The sequence below is a fragment of the Megalobrama amblycephala genome, unplaced genomic scaffold, assembly GCF_018812025.1.
Source record: "Megalobrama amblycephala isolate DHTTF-2021 unplaced genomic scaffold, ASM1881202v1 scaffold430, whole genome shotgun sequence".
Classification (NCBI taxonomy): domain Eukaryota; kingdom Metazoa; phylum Chordata; class Actinopteri; order Cypriniformes; family Xenocyprididae; genus Megalobrama; species Megalobrama amblycephala.
In genome coordinates, this window is record NW_025953374.1 from 101,601 (window position 1) to 120,886 (window position 19,286).

Consider the following 19,286-nt stretch of genomic DNA (forward strand, 5'->3'; position numbering starts at 1 on the left):
AAAAGGAGTGGGTGGATTTTTATCACTATACGGTGGTTGTGTACACGCACTGCCAACACACATTTATGTCCAAACACCAGGCAAAAGTGAGTTTTGCATAATAGGTCCCCTTTAATAATCATATTCAGAAAGCTCATTTCCCAGCTAGCAAAAATTGTGCGGGCCGAAAGCGGAACGATTAAGGCTGGAACACTCGGCCGATCCTCGGCATGAATCTAGGTCCGATTGCTCTGCGAGCGCTCGGTTTTAACGCGGCCCGATTGCGGAACCCCGAGTGAGAGAACGTAAGCTCCCCTCCAATCCCGTTCCTTATTTGGGCTTGTTTAAACTTTGATTTTATTGATTGGTTAATACTAAAATTGCTAAGCAACCGTTATGCAACATAACTGAAAATAAAACACACAAGGAAGCACAAGGATTTCATGTTTAATGCATTTTTTATTTACTTGAACACACATTCTCTCTCTCTCATTCTCTCACACACACGCACAAAAAAAAAAAAAATCAATCAGTTCAAATACGAATTTTCCAATATCAACATTTTAAATTTTAAAACAGTTTAATTCATTGTCTGTCTATTCGCCCTCTGGCTTCTGCCACCATCCCTATCAGATGCTAGCTGCAGCCACCTGGTGATGAGGAGCTCTATCTCCTTTTCTGTATTATCTTTGGTCAGGGCATTCCGGCGGACTGCATCTGAGAAAAACACAGATAGAAGAGGTCAGCATGACCATGTGATTTTACTCATAAAACCACCAAAACTTATTTTGGATGCAGGGATACATTTCTTTTTAGTTTAGGAGCACATTCAAAAATTTAGGAGCACCTTCTAAAAAGGCTAGAATAACCTTCCCATTATAAGGAGATATTTGACTATAAAATTAACCTTATTAAATGTCAAATTCATAAATTGAGTTAGAATAATAAGAGGCATCTCTTATTAATAAATAAATACTGTAATAATTCATCTTTGTACTCAGACCTGCCAACCTTGGAAAAATTTTTCGAGTACCAGTGTGATGGGACAGGACACAGGGTTTTTTTTGGGGGGGGGGTCATATTTTTTTTTTACATTTTTGAGAATACAATACACAAAGCACAAACACACACCCATCTTCGTTAATCTAATTTTGACTGTTATTTTATATTTTCACTACACCTGCTCAAAAGCATTTTTTTTATTCATGATTAATATTGCATTGCATAATGTGTGCTTATACAAACTGACAACCACAAGTGAATCACATTCACATATTTAATATGGACTAAAAAATTGTGTTTGCAATTTCAAGTAGGTTATATTTACATACAACTAACCTGACAGTTGAGTCTTTTACACAGGTTTTGTAATGAAAACTAGTCTAAAATTAAGAAACCCTTAGAAAAGAGTAAACATTGAGTTTATATGTGATTTATTTAAAATACTTAATTTATTATTCCAATATCCAAATATGCTAAAATATTTGGATATTGGAATAATATTGGATATACTAAATCCCACAGAAAAAAAGGTATCTATTTGTAACATGTTTGTATTGGCTAACCTTTAATCAGCGAATGTTTGTCTTGTTCAAATACAGCATATTTATAGAAAACAGTTAACAGTGAATAGACAGTACCCATAAGTGCAAAACGAATCGAGTATTCAAGAATATCAAGAAGTTATATAACGAGGGGTTGTGTTAACTAAAGAGTCCGTCATTTACCGAAACTTAAACACACGGGTGGATAATTAAAAATGTTTTCTGACAAAAAAATAACACAAGCAAGAACAAATTTTAAACCAAGCACGTCAATTTTCATTTTACAATGATCTTCCCTCTCTGTGCTCGCGCGCGTTTGTGTGTATGAGAGAGAGCTCGCGCAGCACTGAGACAACGGTGCTTTTAAATGCATAAGTAACTAATGTGCTAGTTTTCTTACAAAATAAGTAGGTTATGTAACATAATTAGGTACTTTAGTTAGTATTAACACAATAACGCAACACATGTAGGCTATACGTATCAAGAGAATAAATAAATAAACGCCTGTTTCTCCAGACTCGCGCTGTCAGTCAGTAAATACAGCACTTTCATAATACTAAGCCATTAGCGATTTCAATTTTATTTAGATTTGTTGTTCAACATACTTGAGCATGTTATACCCGTTTACCTCAAGGAGTCAGAAGTACCGTATGCTGTATTCCTCGCTTGAGAATTCAGTACTGAATGCAGGAGTGGAGAGGATCCGCGGGATTTTGTGTTGCTGTCGATTTGCAGTCTCTTTTTATTGATAGGTCAATCATCCCTGCTTGCTATTTGGGGAAATGAACCCAGCGATATGATTGGTCAAACTTTTCTTTTGCTGGATTTGAGCACTACGCGTGCACAGAGGACTCACCGGGTTTTTGCGTAGTATAGAGTGACAAATCGTACCAGCGTACTTTGAGGTCAAAACGCGTACCTGGTACGCAAAATGCGTACATGTTGGCAGGTCTGTGTACTGCAGAGGTGGCATTTAGTTATGTTTACAGACTGTTTAATGAGGCTCAGAAGTGGCATTAATGCATTTCAATTCATGATAATGTTATGATGTTAATGTTTTAAATAGAGTTTGAGTATAGAAATATTAAAACTAAAATAAGATTTTAAAAATGGCAAATACGCTGTTATTAGTGTCAACTGAGGGTGCACCCATAGAACCCATTGGCCGGTTGCATAAACAGCCGTGACGTTAAGACTGCGTCTTAAGAATGAGTCTGACTAAATAGCAATTAGTTAGGGCTAATCAGTCTTATTATTTGGATTTAAATTAGACCAATCTACCTTTCTATGTAACATACTTAAAACAATTATGATCAGTCTTGAAGAAAAAAATTAATGACTAACTTTTAAGACTAGTCTTAAAGGTTTATGCAACCGGCCATCGGGTCAGTCGCACTGTAGAGCCCTGGGATGTCACTACAGTGCAGTTTCCAGCACTGACACTCACCAAGAACCACACTTTTCAAAGTGAGCCCTTTGAATGCAGGCTTTCGGTTGGCCCCACTCCAATTAATGAGTCTCGCCAGCGAAGAGTTCATTGTTCTTTTCAGGACCCGCCCCACTGTGTCTTTAAGAGTCATGCCTCCGACCATTCCAAGAAGAACAGTCTGAAACAAAAAGACATGTACCTTATTAGTTACTTAAGGAATATAGCATGAGTGAGAGTGGGGACTGACTTTTAGGAATGATCTAATTAAACCATAATTTAACTCACCAAATTCTTCTTCTCCTCTGGATTCTTTAATGTCTCCTCCAAACATTGGAGCTCCTCAATAGTTGAAAGTGGGGGCCCAAAATGTGTTGGGTCTGGCGTGAAGTCTGGAACTGCTTGACTGCTGGAGATTTTTTGGAGCTGCACCAGGATGAGCAACTGCTGCTCCCTAATAGAATCGAGCTGGATGAGAATCTCCTTAGCAATTGCTGTAAGACACAAGAAAATGCAGGCATAGCAGATTACTAGCAAAACATTGTACGTAGATATGTCAGAGTAAACCGAGAGAGATCACTTTGTAGAATTCCTACCTGTAGGCACAGCCTCCCGAGAAGACCTGTGTTGTGTGTCATATACTTGTGGTGTGAGCTAAAAGAAGAAAAAGATGTTTTAATCTCATCACACATATACCAAAGTGTTTTTTTCTCTCCATGGGCTATAGAATAGCTTTCTTGCCCTTCTTACTTGAAATCCAGTTTGGTCTGATGACTGACTTCTGCCAGCTGCTGCATGGGTTGGGGTGTCAGTAGGTGTAGCACTCAGGCTGTTGGTAATGGAGACTGGAGACCACGATGGTGGACTAAGCGCTGTGATGTTCGCTGAAAGGGGAGAAGCCCGCGGACTTGCTGCCGAGTTGTTTGCATCAGAAGGGGGATCCACTGTGGTCTCTGAAATATGGCCTGGGGACCAAAAACCTTGACCAGCTGGCTGACTCCATTCACCTAGAGCTGTCACAAAGGTGCAATTGGCCATTATATTACTTTCACCCATATGCTTAATATAAAAGATTGATGGAAACCATTGTACCAACTGCAACAGGCCTACCACCAAGAGATGGGATGCAGGGGGCTGGTGCAAGTTGAGTGTAAGTTTTCTTTTTGGTTGGGGCACGAAGTGCAGCGGTCCTTCCCTGCTCCTCTTCCTCCTCTTCACTGCTGCTTACAATTCTTTTACATTCTCTAAAATTTATTACATTGGGATTTCAGTTTGCATTACAGTGAATAAATTCTATTTAATAAATTTTTTTTTTTTTTTTTTTTTTTTTGACAGGAGGTTGGGGTGCATTGTACGGCCCTCTAGCTTGCGGCCTAATTGTTTGCCCAGGTGTATGGTAACCTTTGACACGGTCATTCAAATGCTTTGAAGGAAATTATGGGCCACTCCTACCTATTCTTTCTCTTCATGTACTCTGGCCTGTTGTCCTCATCTTCAGTATTTAGATCAGAGGTAATTGTTGCCTCTAGCAGCTTTGCACAGGCAATCTCATACACGTCTGTCAACAATAAATTGATAAGGTCTAAATGGAATGGCTATTAAGGTTTCAATTCAATAAGTGTGAAATTGTGTAATTTGAGAATAAAGCACTACTATACCATGTGAATACATCACACGGACTCTGAATCGAGTCCAGTCAGCACCTGGCATCACCCCATCTTTAGTTGCCCTACGGAGCTTTGCAAGAGATACAAAAGGGGGCCAGAAACTTTTGCCTCCTTCCAGCCAATTAGAGTGGACAACTTCAACCTCCTTTGAATTGACAAACTCCACGATATGATACATTCTATAAAAAAGAAGAAACATAGATTGTCAGCTATAGAACATCATATTAACATACAATAACTTTTTAAAACAAAACATTAAGTGGGGCACAAATTATGATCAGCAATGAATCACATAGGCTAACTATGTGACTAAGAAACACTCTTTCATTCTCTCTCAAAATCTTATTGTATGAATTAAATATAATTATTTTTTAGAGCTACAAAAAGTTATTTTCTCATTGTCTTAGGTTGTTTGATTAACATTAAGGACACATACTTTAGTAGGTTGATTAATCTTACTGTCTCTTTAAGACCAAATAACCACAGATTGGTTTCTGACTCTATACTTACACTTAAGACATAAACAAATGTTTTTATTAGAAAAATAATACAGTGGAGATCGTTTTGTTTGTATGTGCCCTGTCGAGAACAAAAAGATTTTTTTTCGCTTGCTTTTTTGAAAGACGTCTCTGCGTGTGTGCACTTTTGAGTGCACTTAAACGCGCGCGCGCACACACAGACGGAGAGCGAATTACAAAATGTATGTTAATGGACTACAGTATGAGACACATAAGCGCAACCTTCTCTAAAGTTTACACATCTGAGTGGAGCTGGACCGGACACATTCAATGGCATATGCTTATGTGTGTACAGAAAGCTGCTCATTTTAGCGCCTTTTTGCGATTAAATTGTTTAAAATCACTTGAATGTTAACATTTGCAAGCCTTTGAAACACATGCAAATTATGAACTTTCCCCATTTAAATTTGCGTATTAATCCGCGAATCACATGCGAGCCGAACCATGGGTCGGATCAACTGCGATTTGTCACAAAACTACCAGCTAACATTTTGTTCCACTTAATTTTCTTCCACAGAACACTTGTAAATATTATTAACGTAAATTGCATTCAATAAAAATTGCGTCTAGCCTGGCTAATGCTTTGCCAAGCTGCAATGAAAATAAGCTAATAGCTAGTCAATGCTAGCTTTGTTCGCGCCATAAAAGTTGGAGCCACTTTCATATTACCCAAAATTTGCACTACTTTACTCAGACATGATAAATAATTTGATGTTGTCCTAATTAATAAATCTTAAATGAATTATTAATTCTTTATTTGTGTTTCATCTGGAAAAAAGTACATGAACATGTCAAAGAAACATGAATAAAGTTTAAACGGATCAATAATAATCAACATGTAATCAGCAACAGTTCGAAATATGTAGAGTTAATATAGGATGTGACGGGAACTCGATTGAAACTATGCTCAGCGTGAATGTTGACGATTTTTAAGGAAACTGAACACAAGACTTACCTCAAGTTCAACGTATGGCGTCGAAAAGGGATGATTCAGTCAGGCGTTGAGGTTTTATCTCACCCGTTGTGCACACGCCCCTCCAGTGATGAGCTGAGCGTACGTGCTGACGCTTTCTGCAGTAACCGTTGAAATCGGCTTCATACTGGCAAAAGGGTCTGAGCCGAGTATAGCCCTCAAGCCGTGCACCCGATACAGTAGATGGCAGTATGCAACTATGAAGTTGCTTCGCAACCCGCCATTAAAACTCAAAAGAAGAAGCGCTGTATTAGAGGTATAAATAATATAAATACAGTCCTGTTTCTCGCATAAACCGATCGTTTCGTGTCTTAGGACATCAACAAGCAGCAGGGTTTAATTTGGAATTGTCTGTGCATGTTTTTTTTTTTACTGTCTGAGATTTTGTTACGGACAGACTAAAACGGTTGGAGTTAAAAATCTACATTTGTGTTAAAGAAAGTCACTACATTGAATGGCCTCCATTAAAATCATCCTTGATTTAACCTAAGCCAGTCATTTCCAGAAGTGGTCCAGATCATACAGCCAGAGCTGGGTTACCAGTCACGGTGAACATGAATCGGCCCAGTGCTTACAGCCGTAACAAAAATGCATGTGCCAGAGTGAGCTGCGGGGCATATCAATCGGTCCGTTTAACACACGCCGATGCCGAGTCTTAGCCGCAGGTGCCGCAGGGCAGCCGAGCTCGGGCCGATTATACATGCTAGCTGGGTTAGTGTCTATAATGGGGTTGAAGACTAATAGTGCCCAATAATAATAGGGATTTGATTCCTGAGGTGGGAAATATACTTTTGTTAAGGGGTATGGGATACTTTGTACAGTTTGTAAATTTGTCAAATAAATTAAAATCTAATAAAAAAGGGCTAATGACAGTAAGTGCACAGTAATGTTTATTTGGTATTGTATTATTTAAAGTTCTTTACAGAATAATATTGTGAGGTTGTAATTTGTTTAGTCTGAAAAAACAGAATTAGTTTACAATAGTATTCTGTGATAATGAAGAAATCTTTCAAGTAAGAGGGCAAATGTGGTGTTTCTTCTTTTGAGCACAAGGTGGCAGTATAATGCTTGAGTATTGAGGTGGTGCTGAGTATGCTTGAAGATGAGATGTGTTTCTGAAAGCATCCCTGCGTTACACTCGGAAGGGATCATCCCTATGCCCTAATCCCTTCAAAGGGTTTACCCATCAGAGTGAGAGCTTGGGATGAAGGGGGTAGGGGTCGAAAAGCTCTTGTTTTGGAATGCACTTCTGTGTCATCTTAACGAAAAATTCAAGGAAGCACCTTTGTTGCACATTTTGTATGCTGGTCATTAATATAAACATGATGCACACATGCAAAGCCAATTTCACATGCATGAAACCTAATTCTCATACACACACACACACACACACACAAAAAAATGCGCACAAGAAAAAATATATACTGTATATTTACAAAAAAAGCAATTCATATGCAAAATAAAATATTTTCATAAAATACATTTTTAAAATTTAATACAATTCATAGATATACAACTCTGCACAAAAAAATTATATCCTTTTTTTCTGTTGCATAGGGATTATGAAATCTCTATTAAGGCTATCTGGGTCTTCCCCTATCTTCACTGCATGGTTGCGTGAGGGTTTCTTCACCGCATGGACATCGAGATAAGGGTGTAGAGTGACTTGCATTGTTCACTGCACTTATTTTGAGTTATTTGTTAATGATTTAGATATTAGTGCACGTGTGGTGACCCTTTGTTTCTTTCTCTTCCCAGATGCTTTGTTTATCCTGTATTATTTCCAGGGGTGGGTTATGATTTTTAACAATTTTGTATATGTTCTGTATCTCTAAAAATGGCATTTTGACAATAAAATTAACACTAGATCATCTCTTTATTCTGATCAATTCAATTGGACCATCAATATAAAGTGTAAACTAAATTATGATTTTTCTTTCAGAAAACAAGATTTTACTTATCTAGTAAAATGCTTATTTATTAATTTTAAGACATTTGAACTAAAAATTAGACCAAAATACTAAGAAAAGCTTTTTTTTTTTTAAGTGCAGGAAGACAAGATCTGTCTTCGGCTAGTGGTGTCATCATTAGAAAACTACAAAATTACATTTAAAATGTGATTCTAGCACAACAACTACATTGCTATATCAACTGTGTTTCTTTGAATCTCACAAAATAATCAATGTCTCTCTTTCATGTATAAAAGATCAAAACATTTTTACTTTTGTTTGTTTCAAATGGAGGACACATTCAGGTGATCGACAGACAAGTTTTAATTTAGGTACCTAATTTTAACTCTTGACTTGTGATCATCCACACATTTTTATTTTTTATTAATAAGTAATCATGGACCACTATCAAGTGAATTGTTGCATCATGTGCATTTTATACACTCCATAAAATCACATCTAGTATATCAACATCAAAAGATTTCCCATATGGAAAAGTTTTGTTAAAAACATATGTGATTCTTATATGTTCCAACAGAATATTATAAGGGACATATATGCTGCAAAAACCGCATATACAAATTTCATAATATTTATGTATTTTCAATCCTATATGTCATATATGTCCCACATATAACTAAAGTCTTGCAGATTTTCATGATGTAAAAACAGGAAAATAATGCAAATTTAAGGCCTATGAATGTCCACCATATCTCTTAAGATGTGTATAAAACAGTGCATCAGTATAAGGCTTCACTCATGCCCTCGCTCTTATCTTGTCCTAAGTGGAGCCCTACATATATTAATTACAAAATTAACATTTTAATTACAAAACTAATTAATTAGATTAACATTTTAACGTGGGATGACACTTGGTGACTTTAGTTGCATTAGCTCTGTGAACACAAAAATCATGGACATGATTCAGATATGTTAAAGGGTCAGGAGAAAAAGTCACACTTGGCTCCTTTGCGGTTAAAAATGACTGCCATAGGAAATTAATGGGAAATACGAAAACATACAAAAACTCTGAGAATGTTTTGGTGGTACAAACTACATTTTTTTTTTTTTAATTAACCAATTAGTAATGTACAAACAACATGGCATTATTAACACACTGTTGCATTACAAATTACAGAACAGGTGCATGAGAGAATACAATATAACATAAGCAAAAATATATAAAAATAAATAATAATTAAATAACATCTAATAAAGGGGGCTAGGGTTTTTCTATTAAATCATATTCTTCTATAATGGAGAAAAGCTTTATTGCATTTTTCTTTTTCATCACTTGGAGGGCTTTTATATAAGAAAAAAAAAAAAAAAACTCATTATGAAATGCATAAAACATTGGTTCCCTTTCGATACTTCACTCGTACTGCGTATGGGAAAGGTCTCCCTTTTTCCCCGCTGCTGAAGCCTTTTCAATAACGCAGTGTAACTGCATCGTCATTGGTTCACTCATAGACAAGTTGTTGAACCAATGACGGCGCGGCATAGCTGCGCGACCTATGGCGACAAAGCGCACGAATATTCCCGCCGAAATGGGCGGGGTTAGGGGCTATATAAGCAGGCGTTTCGCCATAGGATTTCAGTGTTTTCTCCTTCAGCGACGACTTCTACTTCTCTTCGCTGATCTCCGCCTGAAGCCGAAGAAGCTCGCCGCCTTCCTGACAGCTCTCGCCGCCGTCTGAAGAGGCTCCCGCAGCGGACTCGCCTGGACTCGCCGGTTGAGGACAGCGCCGGCGCCCTCACTGACTGCAGCTTCTGCTCCGTCGTCGAGCCGCCGCCTCCCGCTTCCCGCTCCCGGCCGCTTCCTGTGCGTCCCCTGCCGCCATCCGGCGCGCCGCCTGAGAGCTTCACCCGCGGCTTAACGCCGCTCTAAAAGAGCGATTTCAGCGGTTTTCACCGCTTCTAAGAGCTTCCGCGGCCCTCGCCGCTCTACAAAGAGCCACCCAACTGCCGTTTTCACGGCACCGGCGTCTCACGATGCCCCGTCACTCATGTGCTACGTGCAGGGCCCCCCTGCACGATAGCGACGGTCACAGCGAGTGTGTCGCCTGCCTAGGCAAGCCCCATGCGGACGGCGCGCTTGCTGGAGACTCATGCCCGCACTGCGAGTGCATGAGTCTCAGTTCCCTGCGCTCGCGGGTCGCCTTCTTCACGGAGGGCGATCTCGCCGCTCGCGCCCTCCCGTCTCCTTCCTCCCGCGAACCGGCCAGGAAGAGACAGCGGGGTAGAGCGACTCAGCCTTCACACAACGCACCGCTCTGCCCTCACCGCCGTCGACGGCGCCGAAGAGAAGGGATACGAGCACCTGCCACCCCTAGACGAAGCGGTGGCTGCTCACCTCTGCCCTCCCGCGGCTGTGGGATGGAAGACCAAGAGGGCCTTCCTTCCAAGCCCTGTCGGACCACCTCTACTTTGGCTGGACGGGCTTACACCTCGGCGGGCCAGGCTGCCTCCGCGCTCCATACAATGGCCATATTTCAGGTCTTCCAGGCCAAACTCCCGATGTGTCAGAATGGGTTATGGGGATCGTAACCCAGGGCTACTCGCTCCAGTTTGCACGACGCCCCCCTCGCTTCGGCGGGGTGCTTCAAACCTCGGTCAATCCGGACGACGCTCATGTCCTCCGAGCCGAAGTTATGACGTTGCTAAGAAAGGGAGCTGTGGAAATAGTTTCCCCGACAGAGAGCGAGTCAGGCTTTTACAGCCGCTACTTTCTGGTCCCCAAGAAGGATGGTGGTCTCAGACCCATTCTAGACCTCAGACTTTTGAATCACTCCCTCATGAGACGGAAGTTCAAAATGCTGACGCTGAAACAGATCCTCGCGCACATTTGCCCCGAGGACTGGTTCTGCTCGCTGGACCTGAAGGATGCGTATTTTCACATCCAGATAGCCCCCCGTCACAGACGATTCTTGAGATTCGCATACGAGGGAGTGGCGTACCAATATACGGTCCTGCCCTTCGGGCTGTCTCTGGCTCCTCGCACTTTCACCAAGTGCATGGACGCGGCGCTTTCCCCTCTGAGGCAAATGGGAATCCGGGTCCTGAATTATCTCGACGACTGGCTCATTCTAGCCCGTTCGCGAGCCGAGCTGGAACACCACAGATCCGTGCTCCTCAGCCATTTACAATGTCTGGGTCTCAGGGTCAACTTAGCCAAGAGCTCGCTGTGCCCCACCCAGCGAATCTCGTTTCTAGGGGCGGTTTTCGACTCAGTCCGCATGACGGCAGTAGTCTCGCCGGAGCGTGATTTAACGATTCAGCAGCTCACGGCCTCAATCAAGAACAAAGCCTGTCTCCCTCTGAAGTTTTTCCAGAGGCTACTAGGGCTGATGGCTTCCGCCTCCCCGGTGCTGCAGCTCGGCCTTCTTCGGATGCGGCCTCTTCAGTACTGGTTGAAGTTCCGGGTTCCTCCCAGCGCCTGGCGGCATGGCCGCTTATGTCTCAAAGTCAATCAGGCCTGTCTTCTAGCCCTGAAACCTTGGATGGACCCTATGTGGTTCAAGTGCGGAGTACCCTTACAGGCGGTCTCACGAAGGACGGTGCTCTCAACGGACGCTTCCAACTCGGGTTGGGGCGCTGTGTGCGAGGGCAGACCGGCCTTTGGCTCGTGGAGTCACGAGGAAAGCCGTCTACACATCAACTGTCTAGAGATGCTAGCAGTGATGAAGGCCCTTCAGTCTTTTCAGGCTCACTTGACAGGACGTCATGTTCTAGTCCGATCGGACAGTATGACAGTGGTGTCATATTTAAACCACCAGGGCGGTCTCTCGTCCAGCCGCTTATGCGCTCTGGCGAAACGTCTTCTGGAATGGGCTCTTCCGAGGCTTCAGTCGCTCAGAGCGACTCATGTTCCTGGCAGGAACAATCTGGGCGCAGACATGTTGTCACGGAGCAACATCCCCTCCGACGAGTGGATGCTCCACCCCCAAGTGGTCCTCAAGATTTGGGAGTTCTTCGGGAGGGCAGAGATAGACCTCTTCGCCTCAGAAGACAACTCTCATTGCCCAACATTTTTCTCGAAGGAAGTCGATGCTCTGGCCCATACATGGCCCAGCACGCTCCTTTACGCCTTCCCTCCGATCGCACTCATCCCTCAGGTCATCAGGCGCATCAGAGAAGACCAACACAGAGTCCTTCTGGTGGCCCCGCTCTGGAGGAACCAAGTTTGGTCCTCGGAGCTGTTCCAGCTCTCCCTGAGAGCCCCGTGGCCGATTCCCCTGAGACGGGACCTCCTCTCTCAGGCAAACAGAACGATCTGGCACCCACAGCCGGAGCTTTGGGCTCTGCACCTCTGGTCCCTCGATGGGAGCCGACCAGCCTCCCCGGGGACGTCCTAAATACCATTTCTCAGACTAGAGCCCCGTCCACGAGACGCCTCTATGACCAGAAATGGTCTGTCTTTGTTGATTGGTGTTCCTCACGCAACATAGACCCTGTGGAGAGTGACGTATCCTTCATACTGTCTTTCCTCCAAGAACGCTTGGAAATGGGGCGCACCCCTTCTACTCTTAAGGTTTACGTAGCAGCCATCGCGGCGTTCCATGCTCCCATTGCTGGCCAATCAGTGGGACGTAACGGCCTTATAATCCGTTTCCTGAGGGGTGCTAGGCGATTGAATCCTCCTCGCCCCCTCACCGTTCCCACTTGGGACCTCTCGTTGGTCCTCAGGGCCTTAAAGGGAGCCCCCTTTGAGCCAATGGGTTCAGCCGATATCAGGCCCCTAACGCTAAAAACCGCTCTGCTGTTAGCACTGGCATCGGTTAAGCGCGTTGGCGATTTGCAGGCCCTCTCTGTGAGCCCTGCATGCCTTGAATTTGGGCCTGGAGACTCGAAGGTCGTTCTGAAACCTAGGCATGGCTACGTTCCTAAGGTGCTCTCAACCCCGTTTAGAGCTCAGGTCATCTCGCTTTCTGCTCTTCCTCCCTCGGCGGATGAACGAGAGCTAGAGCTACTCTGCCCAGTCAGGGCATTGAGGACCTATGTGGAGCGATCGCAGCCTTTCAGGCAGTCGGATCAGCTCTTTGTTTGTTTTGGTGGCCGCACCAAAGGGTCTCCGGTCTCAAAACAGCGCCTTTCCCGTTGGATAGTAGACGCTATTAACCTGTGCTACTCCTCACTGGGTGCAGACTGCCCCATAGGAGTCAGGGCCCACTCCACTAGAGGAATGGCTTCCTCGTGGGCTTGGTCCAACGGAGTTTCCATTCAAGACATCTGTGAGGCAGCCGGCTGGTCTTCGCCGTCCACTTTTGTCAGATTCTATCATCTCGATGTCCCGACCTTGCAAGCTCGGGTTCTTTCGGTGTGATTAAGCGGCCTCTGGCGAGTTCCGCCTCACACAACCCCAGGGATTATTTCCTTAAGTGTAACTAGGGTTCGATTAAGGCTTTGCCTTCTCGCTTGTCTTTTGGACCCACTCCCATGTGTCCAACATCAGGCTGTATCGTTCCCAGCCGTGGCACGGCGTGGTTGAATTCGTTCCCCATACGCAGTACGAGTGAAGTATCGAAAGGGAACGTACTCGGTTACTAACGTAACCTTGGTTCCCTGAGATACGGAATGAGTACTGCGTCACTTGCCGTGCCACGAGGCTGCGGCTTCAGGGTCGTCGCTTCAGTCGATTACACTGAAATCCTATGGCGAAACGCCTGCTTATATAGCCCCTAACCCCGCCCATTTCGGCGGGAATATTCGCGCGCTTGGTCGCCATAGGTCGCGCAGCTATGCCGCGCCGTCATTGGTTCAACAACTTGTCTATGAGTGAACCAATGACGATGCAGTTACACTGCGTTATTGAAAAGGCTTCAGCAGCGGGGAAAAAGGGAGACCTTTCCCACACGCAGTACTCGTTCCGTATCTCAGGGAACCGAGGTTACGTTAGTAACCGAGTACGTTTCACCTTCAAGTACTTGGATTTGTGTATATAAAATTTTCCCAGCATAAGAATGTTGTTAATCAGGAAGTCATCTTTGTTACTGTTCATTATAAGTCCATAAGTGATGTCCTTTAGAGTGAAGTTTCCAAGGTGAGGCACCTTTGGATAAAGCCAGTCATGAATATCAGACCATAAAGCCTCCACATACATACAATGAAAAAATAGATGATCTGTGGTTTCTATATCATCACAGAATATACATTCATTAGAATCAAACCCAAACCTAAGTTGTAGGAATTCACTGGATGGATATATCCCATTTAAAATTTTAAAAGGTACAAACTACAAATAAACCACTGTGCAGAAAAAAGTGCACAACAACGAAGGGGTCACGCTCTAAAATATCAAGAGTGCAAAACAGACACATCCACCCCACACTAGTGTGACTATAAAACAGAGCAAGTTTTTACAAATGGGAAATAATCAAGAAAATCAAGAATTCAGCCGCTCTGCAGGAATATGCACTATGCAAAAAACAGCAAGAAGTTTACACACGCACACAAATGAACTGGTGTGGCTGTAACAATTATGGTAACATTGAACTTTTAAAGACTTTAAAAAGAGGTTGAAATCAGATCTGATTCTGGCCCAGATTAATTGATGTGTAACCCGGGTAACCTAAGAAAAGGAAAACAAATTCCAAAAGAAAAAGAGATTCATCCAATCCCTGATTCGTGCTGCAATGAGAGACACCCCTAAGAGCCAATAGTAGCGGCGCATTCATAAGTCCCGCTCACTGGTCTCGCCGGTGCTGCTTTCAGTGTGAGCAGATGAGAGCGAGTCAGAGCAGATCAGCACAGACCAGACAGTTTCTCCAGAAAATCCATTGATATAACTGGAAATGTGAATGAGTGCACTGAAAGTTGAGCTTTTGAAGTCGACGCGTCAGCCTGAAGTGATGTCGTCGGAGACAGAGAAGAGAGAGAGACTGAGCGGATCCCAGCGTGTTGAAGCACTGTGAGTAATCTTCCTTGTGTGAATAAAGATATGATTATATTCTGCTTTAGGGAGTGAAATTCCAGATATTAATAATGTAAATTACATGTTGAAGTTTCTAAAATGATTAATTTCTGAGCCGTTTTGAGTAGGCCGCGTGCACACAGCGCGAGCTGAACTGATTAGCACATGGGCTAAAGCTAACACGAGTAAATGTGATAATTGTGTCATGAAATGAGATAAAGAGTTATATATTAGTGTCTATTAATGTTTACTGCCTATTAATGTTTAATTTGATTGTGTCAATTTGAGATATTCATATGATTTATGGAAATGTCTGAATCAAAAGTTAATTGTTGTGTTTTGCAAGGCCTTACTTTCTTTCCATGGGTGTGAACGTGATAATTATAGTTTATTCTGGTCAATAAACCGAATCTAACTTTCACTTTACAACTTTTAGCAATTTATAACTAAACCATCACTGATTAAACATAGTTACTAGCTTCTTATTGTTCAGTTTATTTAATTGAAGTACCTTACTACACTAAAAATATGGTTTAAATAACGGCTAATATGCCCTTACTAGCCTATTTAAGTTGATCATTAATTACTAGTGTGTATGTGTGTAACATGCATAATTGTGGACCTTTAAAATAAAGTATTAACATATCTCCTTTGAGATCTGCCTCCCTCCCCTTCAGGTACAGTCATTTATGTTCATCTGTTTACATTTATTGAGGAAAGAAGACAAATATCTAAGAAAATGAATGCGTATCATTTCCATCTCTTGTTTCTTGTTTCTTGACAGACCGAAAGGAAAAGGACAGTGATTCCCAAACCACAGAGAAATTAATTACTGTTGATGAGTATCAAGCACAACCTCGACAGAGACTCAGAAGAGGCTGAAAAATGGAGGAAAACGAAAAATTGAGAAACGATGACAAAAAAGTAAGAAAAATGCACATACTTTACTGTTGTGGTGAATCAGCAGCCAGTTATCAAACTGTTTGGTGGATTACTTTAGTAGTTATTACTGTCTTTGCACTTCAAACTTTCAATTTTTTTGTAAAATATTATTATTCAACTTGCTATGTAAAGTTAAGACAAAGAATTTAATAATTATTGGTAATTAAATGCATTATCAAGTATATGACAAGAAACCTGAAGGTTTTCCAACCTCTAACATCTGGCATGATGGCTTTGTAAAACGCATCATTAACATTAAATTCATCAGCTTAGATGACCATATGTACACATAGTAAATAGGTGTAAGAGATTGCTTTATCATATTTTATTTTGCTATATTTTTGTTGCTAGAGCTACCAAATCTGTTAAATGAAGTGAAGATGGCCCTGAAGTCTCTGTTTGTCAGCATCAGTCACATAACTTGGATGATGGGACAGGATTTGCCACAGAGTAATTACAGAGCCCTTCCAGCAGAACAGGTAGTGTACTCGTTTATCTAGTCAATGAAGTGCTGAAACCCTGTTGTTGTTGTTATTACTATATTCAATGTGATCCAGTGGGAGTAAGTTTAGGTTAAAGGATTTGTTCAGTTTCAAATGAAAATTAGCTCAAGCTTTACTCGCCCTCAAGCTGTCCTAGGTGTATATGACTTTCTTTTTTCTGATGAACACAATCTGAGAAATATTAATAAATATTCTGATGCATCCAAGCTTTATAATGGCAGTGAACGGGATCAATGAATATAAGGCTGAAGAAAGTGCCTCCATCCGTCATAAACGTACTCCACACGGCTCCAGGGAGCTTAATAAAGGCCTTCTGAATCGAAGCAATGCATTTGTGTTAAAAATTTAACAATATTTAACAAGTTATGCAGTAAAATATTTAGCTTCCGCCAGACCGCAATCCATATTCAAGTTACGAAGTAAATTGGAATCACGTCAGTTACAGTTTTTTCCGTAAGTTTATTAGGGAAGGTGTAGGACATAGTGTAAGCTTTGTGAACTGCAAGAGTTTTACACTTTCTTCGTAACTTGAATATGGATGGCGGTCTGGTGGAAGCTAGATATTTTACTTCATAACTTGTTTAAATATGAATATTTTTTTACACAAATGCATCGCTTCGCTTCAGAAGGCCTTTATTAGGCCCCCAGAGCCGTGTAGAGTACGTTTATAATAGATGGATGTGGATGGAGGCACTTTCTTCAGCCTTATACTCATTGATCAATATTACTGCCATTATAAAGCTTGGATGTGTCAGGATATCTATTAATATTTCTCCAATTGTGTTCATCAGAAAGAAGAAAGTCATATACACCTAGGATGGCTTGAGGGTGAGTAAAGCTTGGGATAATTTTCATTTCAAAGTGAAATAATAAGTTTCTTGCTCCTTGCCACAATAGTAGCAATTCTTGTCAAACTCACAACTTTCTGGTTCCATTTGGAAGTCCAGATTCCCAAACATGCTGCTGTTGATTTGTCTAACTTAATATGTAGTCATGGACTGTGGGCAACTTTGTCCTAACATCAGCAATGTTTTGCCTTTTATTTGTTTGTCTCACAGGAGCAACGTTGCAGAAAGTGTCCTCATGTGGTGACCGCCAGCATTGGTACAGCAATTAATGCCAAACTTACTGAAATTAGAGGGAAGAAAACACAAAAACATCTGAAAACCTTAATGGTCTTTGATGATTGATAGCTGTGACAGTGTGTTCAAGATGTTTTGTTGTTGTTGTTGTTGTTGTTGTTGTTGTTGGAGTGTGTTTGTTTGTGTGTGTGTGTTTTGCCTTCGCAAAGTTCAGTTTGATATCAAGTTGTAATTTTAAATTACTCTTGTGGAGTATAATTTGATTGTCTTGTTGATTGTGTTGAAATAAAGTATTTCTAATGTAAATTTGTGCAAGTAATTGACTGAAATCATATATGATTTGTATATGCAGAGATATTGTAATATTTACTGAAATCATAAAAGATAATTATATGTAGAGATATGAGGTATTAGGTGGAAACATATAAAGTTTGAAGAACAGACACACAATTTACCTATTAAAAACATATAATCTGTATAAAATTCATATGAGCAAATAATGCAAAATTTTAAATGAATCCTATATGACTTGCATATGATTCAATCAAGAATTTTAAATGATTTGTATAGGAAATTTACTGATATTCATACACATTTTCTACTAAAATCATATACTATTGCATACTGTTGTCATGTAAAACTCATATAAGAATTTTGCAGTATTCATATATGACCTAAAAATCCCATACAAGTTTTATGTGTGCTTTTTAGTATGAAAGTGGCCATAATCGGTCTGATTTTGTATATGACATGTATTGGACTTATATGAAACACATAAGGAAATTCTGGCTGATTTGAGTAAAGAATATATATGGTTGCTGTATATGAAACATACAGGTTTTTTTCATATGGGTTAAGCCGCAACCATTATTTTGAGCTGTAACACTGAAGAAAGACACCCAATGTGCATCTAGTAACGTTTATTGAAGCACTTATTTTTCATTGGAATTTGCATACTCAAATTTTACATTATATGGCATTGAGTTTATAGTATTGACTGCGCAGAGAACATTGAATTTTACTGCAAACATACATAACATCCTGCAGGTGGAAATGTACTCCACTTTCATCAAATTTCAATGTCTAATACATTTTTAGAACTTTTTTAATTTTAAAAATACCACACTGAAAAACAACCAAATAAAATGACTAACAAAAAGCATGTGTTTATACCACTTACGAAATGTTTAAACTCCTTTCCATGTGTGCATTTTGGTCTAGTATACTAGTCTGGCTATCACCAGACCAAGCTCAATTTAAAATTGAACATTGGTCTGGTGAGTTTGCTATGTATTTCCTACTGCACAAGAGGCGTGATCAACGAGCATTAGTCACGCAATTGGATAGTCCTTCAACCAATCAGATCAACGATCCGGGTGACTTACTTGCAGAGCGATGCGAAAACTCCAGACAGGTTTACCGTGTGTCTCAATCAGCTCCCTAGTTCAGTAGTCAGGGCACTGATCAGGGAATCAGCCACATTCACTTGCATGATATACTGATTCACAACCTAGGGAACTAGGGAGCTGATTGAGATGCAGGTTTAGTTTGTATTGGTTTGTAGCATTGATCCGTGGTTTGCAGAAGCAGCAATGGCATCAAGCGATTTTTGCAGGTTGTGCAAAAAAACATGAAAGTGATCGGTATTTACACCCACTCGAGCAATTTGTTTGCTAAATAAAGAAGTCATTCAGCATCGTCGAGAGTTTAAGGGTGCTTTCACACCTGCCTCATTTAGTTCGGTTGAATCGTACCAGAGTTCGTTTCCCCCTTTGGTGCGGTTCGTTTGGGCA

At 41.3% G+C, this 19,286-nt stretch overlaps 1 protein-coding gene and 1 long non-coding RNA gene across 3 annotated transcripts; one reads left to right on the forward strand and one right to left on the reverse strand.

Annotated features, from left to right (window-relative positions):
- Positions 1-255: 255 nt before the first annotated feature.
- LOC125261544 lies at positions 256-6,527 on the reverse strand. Its single transcript, XM_048180097.1, has 9 exons — positions 6,090-6,527; positions 4,608-4,795; positions 4,402-4,507; positions 4,060-4,193; positions 3,700-3,962; positions 3,546-3,603; positions 3,238-3,443; positions 2,971-3,130; positions 256-696 (listed from the first exon to the last, which is right to left on the reverse strand). The coding sequence occupies exons 2-9, from the start codon at positions 4,792-4,794 to the stop codon at positions 560-562; spliced, it is 1,251 nt and encodes a 416-aa protein (XP_048036054.1). The 5' UTR covers position 4,795; positions 6,090-6,527; the 3' UTR covers positions 256-559.
- Positions 6,528-13,958: 7,431 nt separating this feature from the next.
- On the forward strand, positions 13,959-18,339 carry LOC125261548. Of its 2 annotated transcripts, none has more exons than XR_007183361.1 (4): positions 13,959-14,963; positions 15,644-15,890; positions 16,260-16,387; positions 17,470-18,339. It is a non-coding gene; the product is annotated as an uncharacterized LOC125261548 (long non-coding RNA). The 2 variants fall into 2 exon arrangements; XR_007183360.1 differs by having other exon boundaries at positions 14,703-14,963; positions 15,751-15,890.
- The last annotated feature ends 947 nt before the right edge of the window (positions 18,340-19,286 follow it).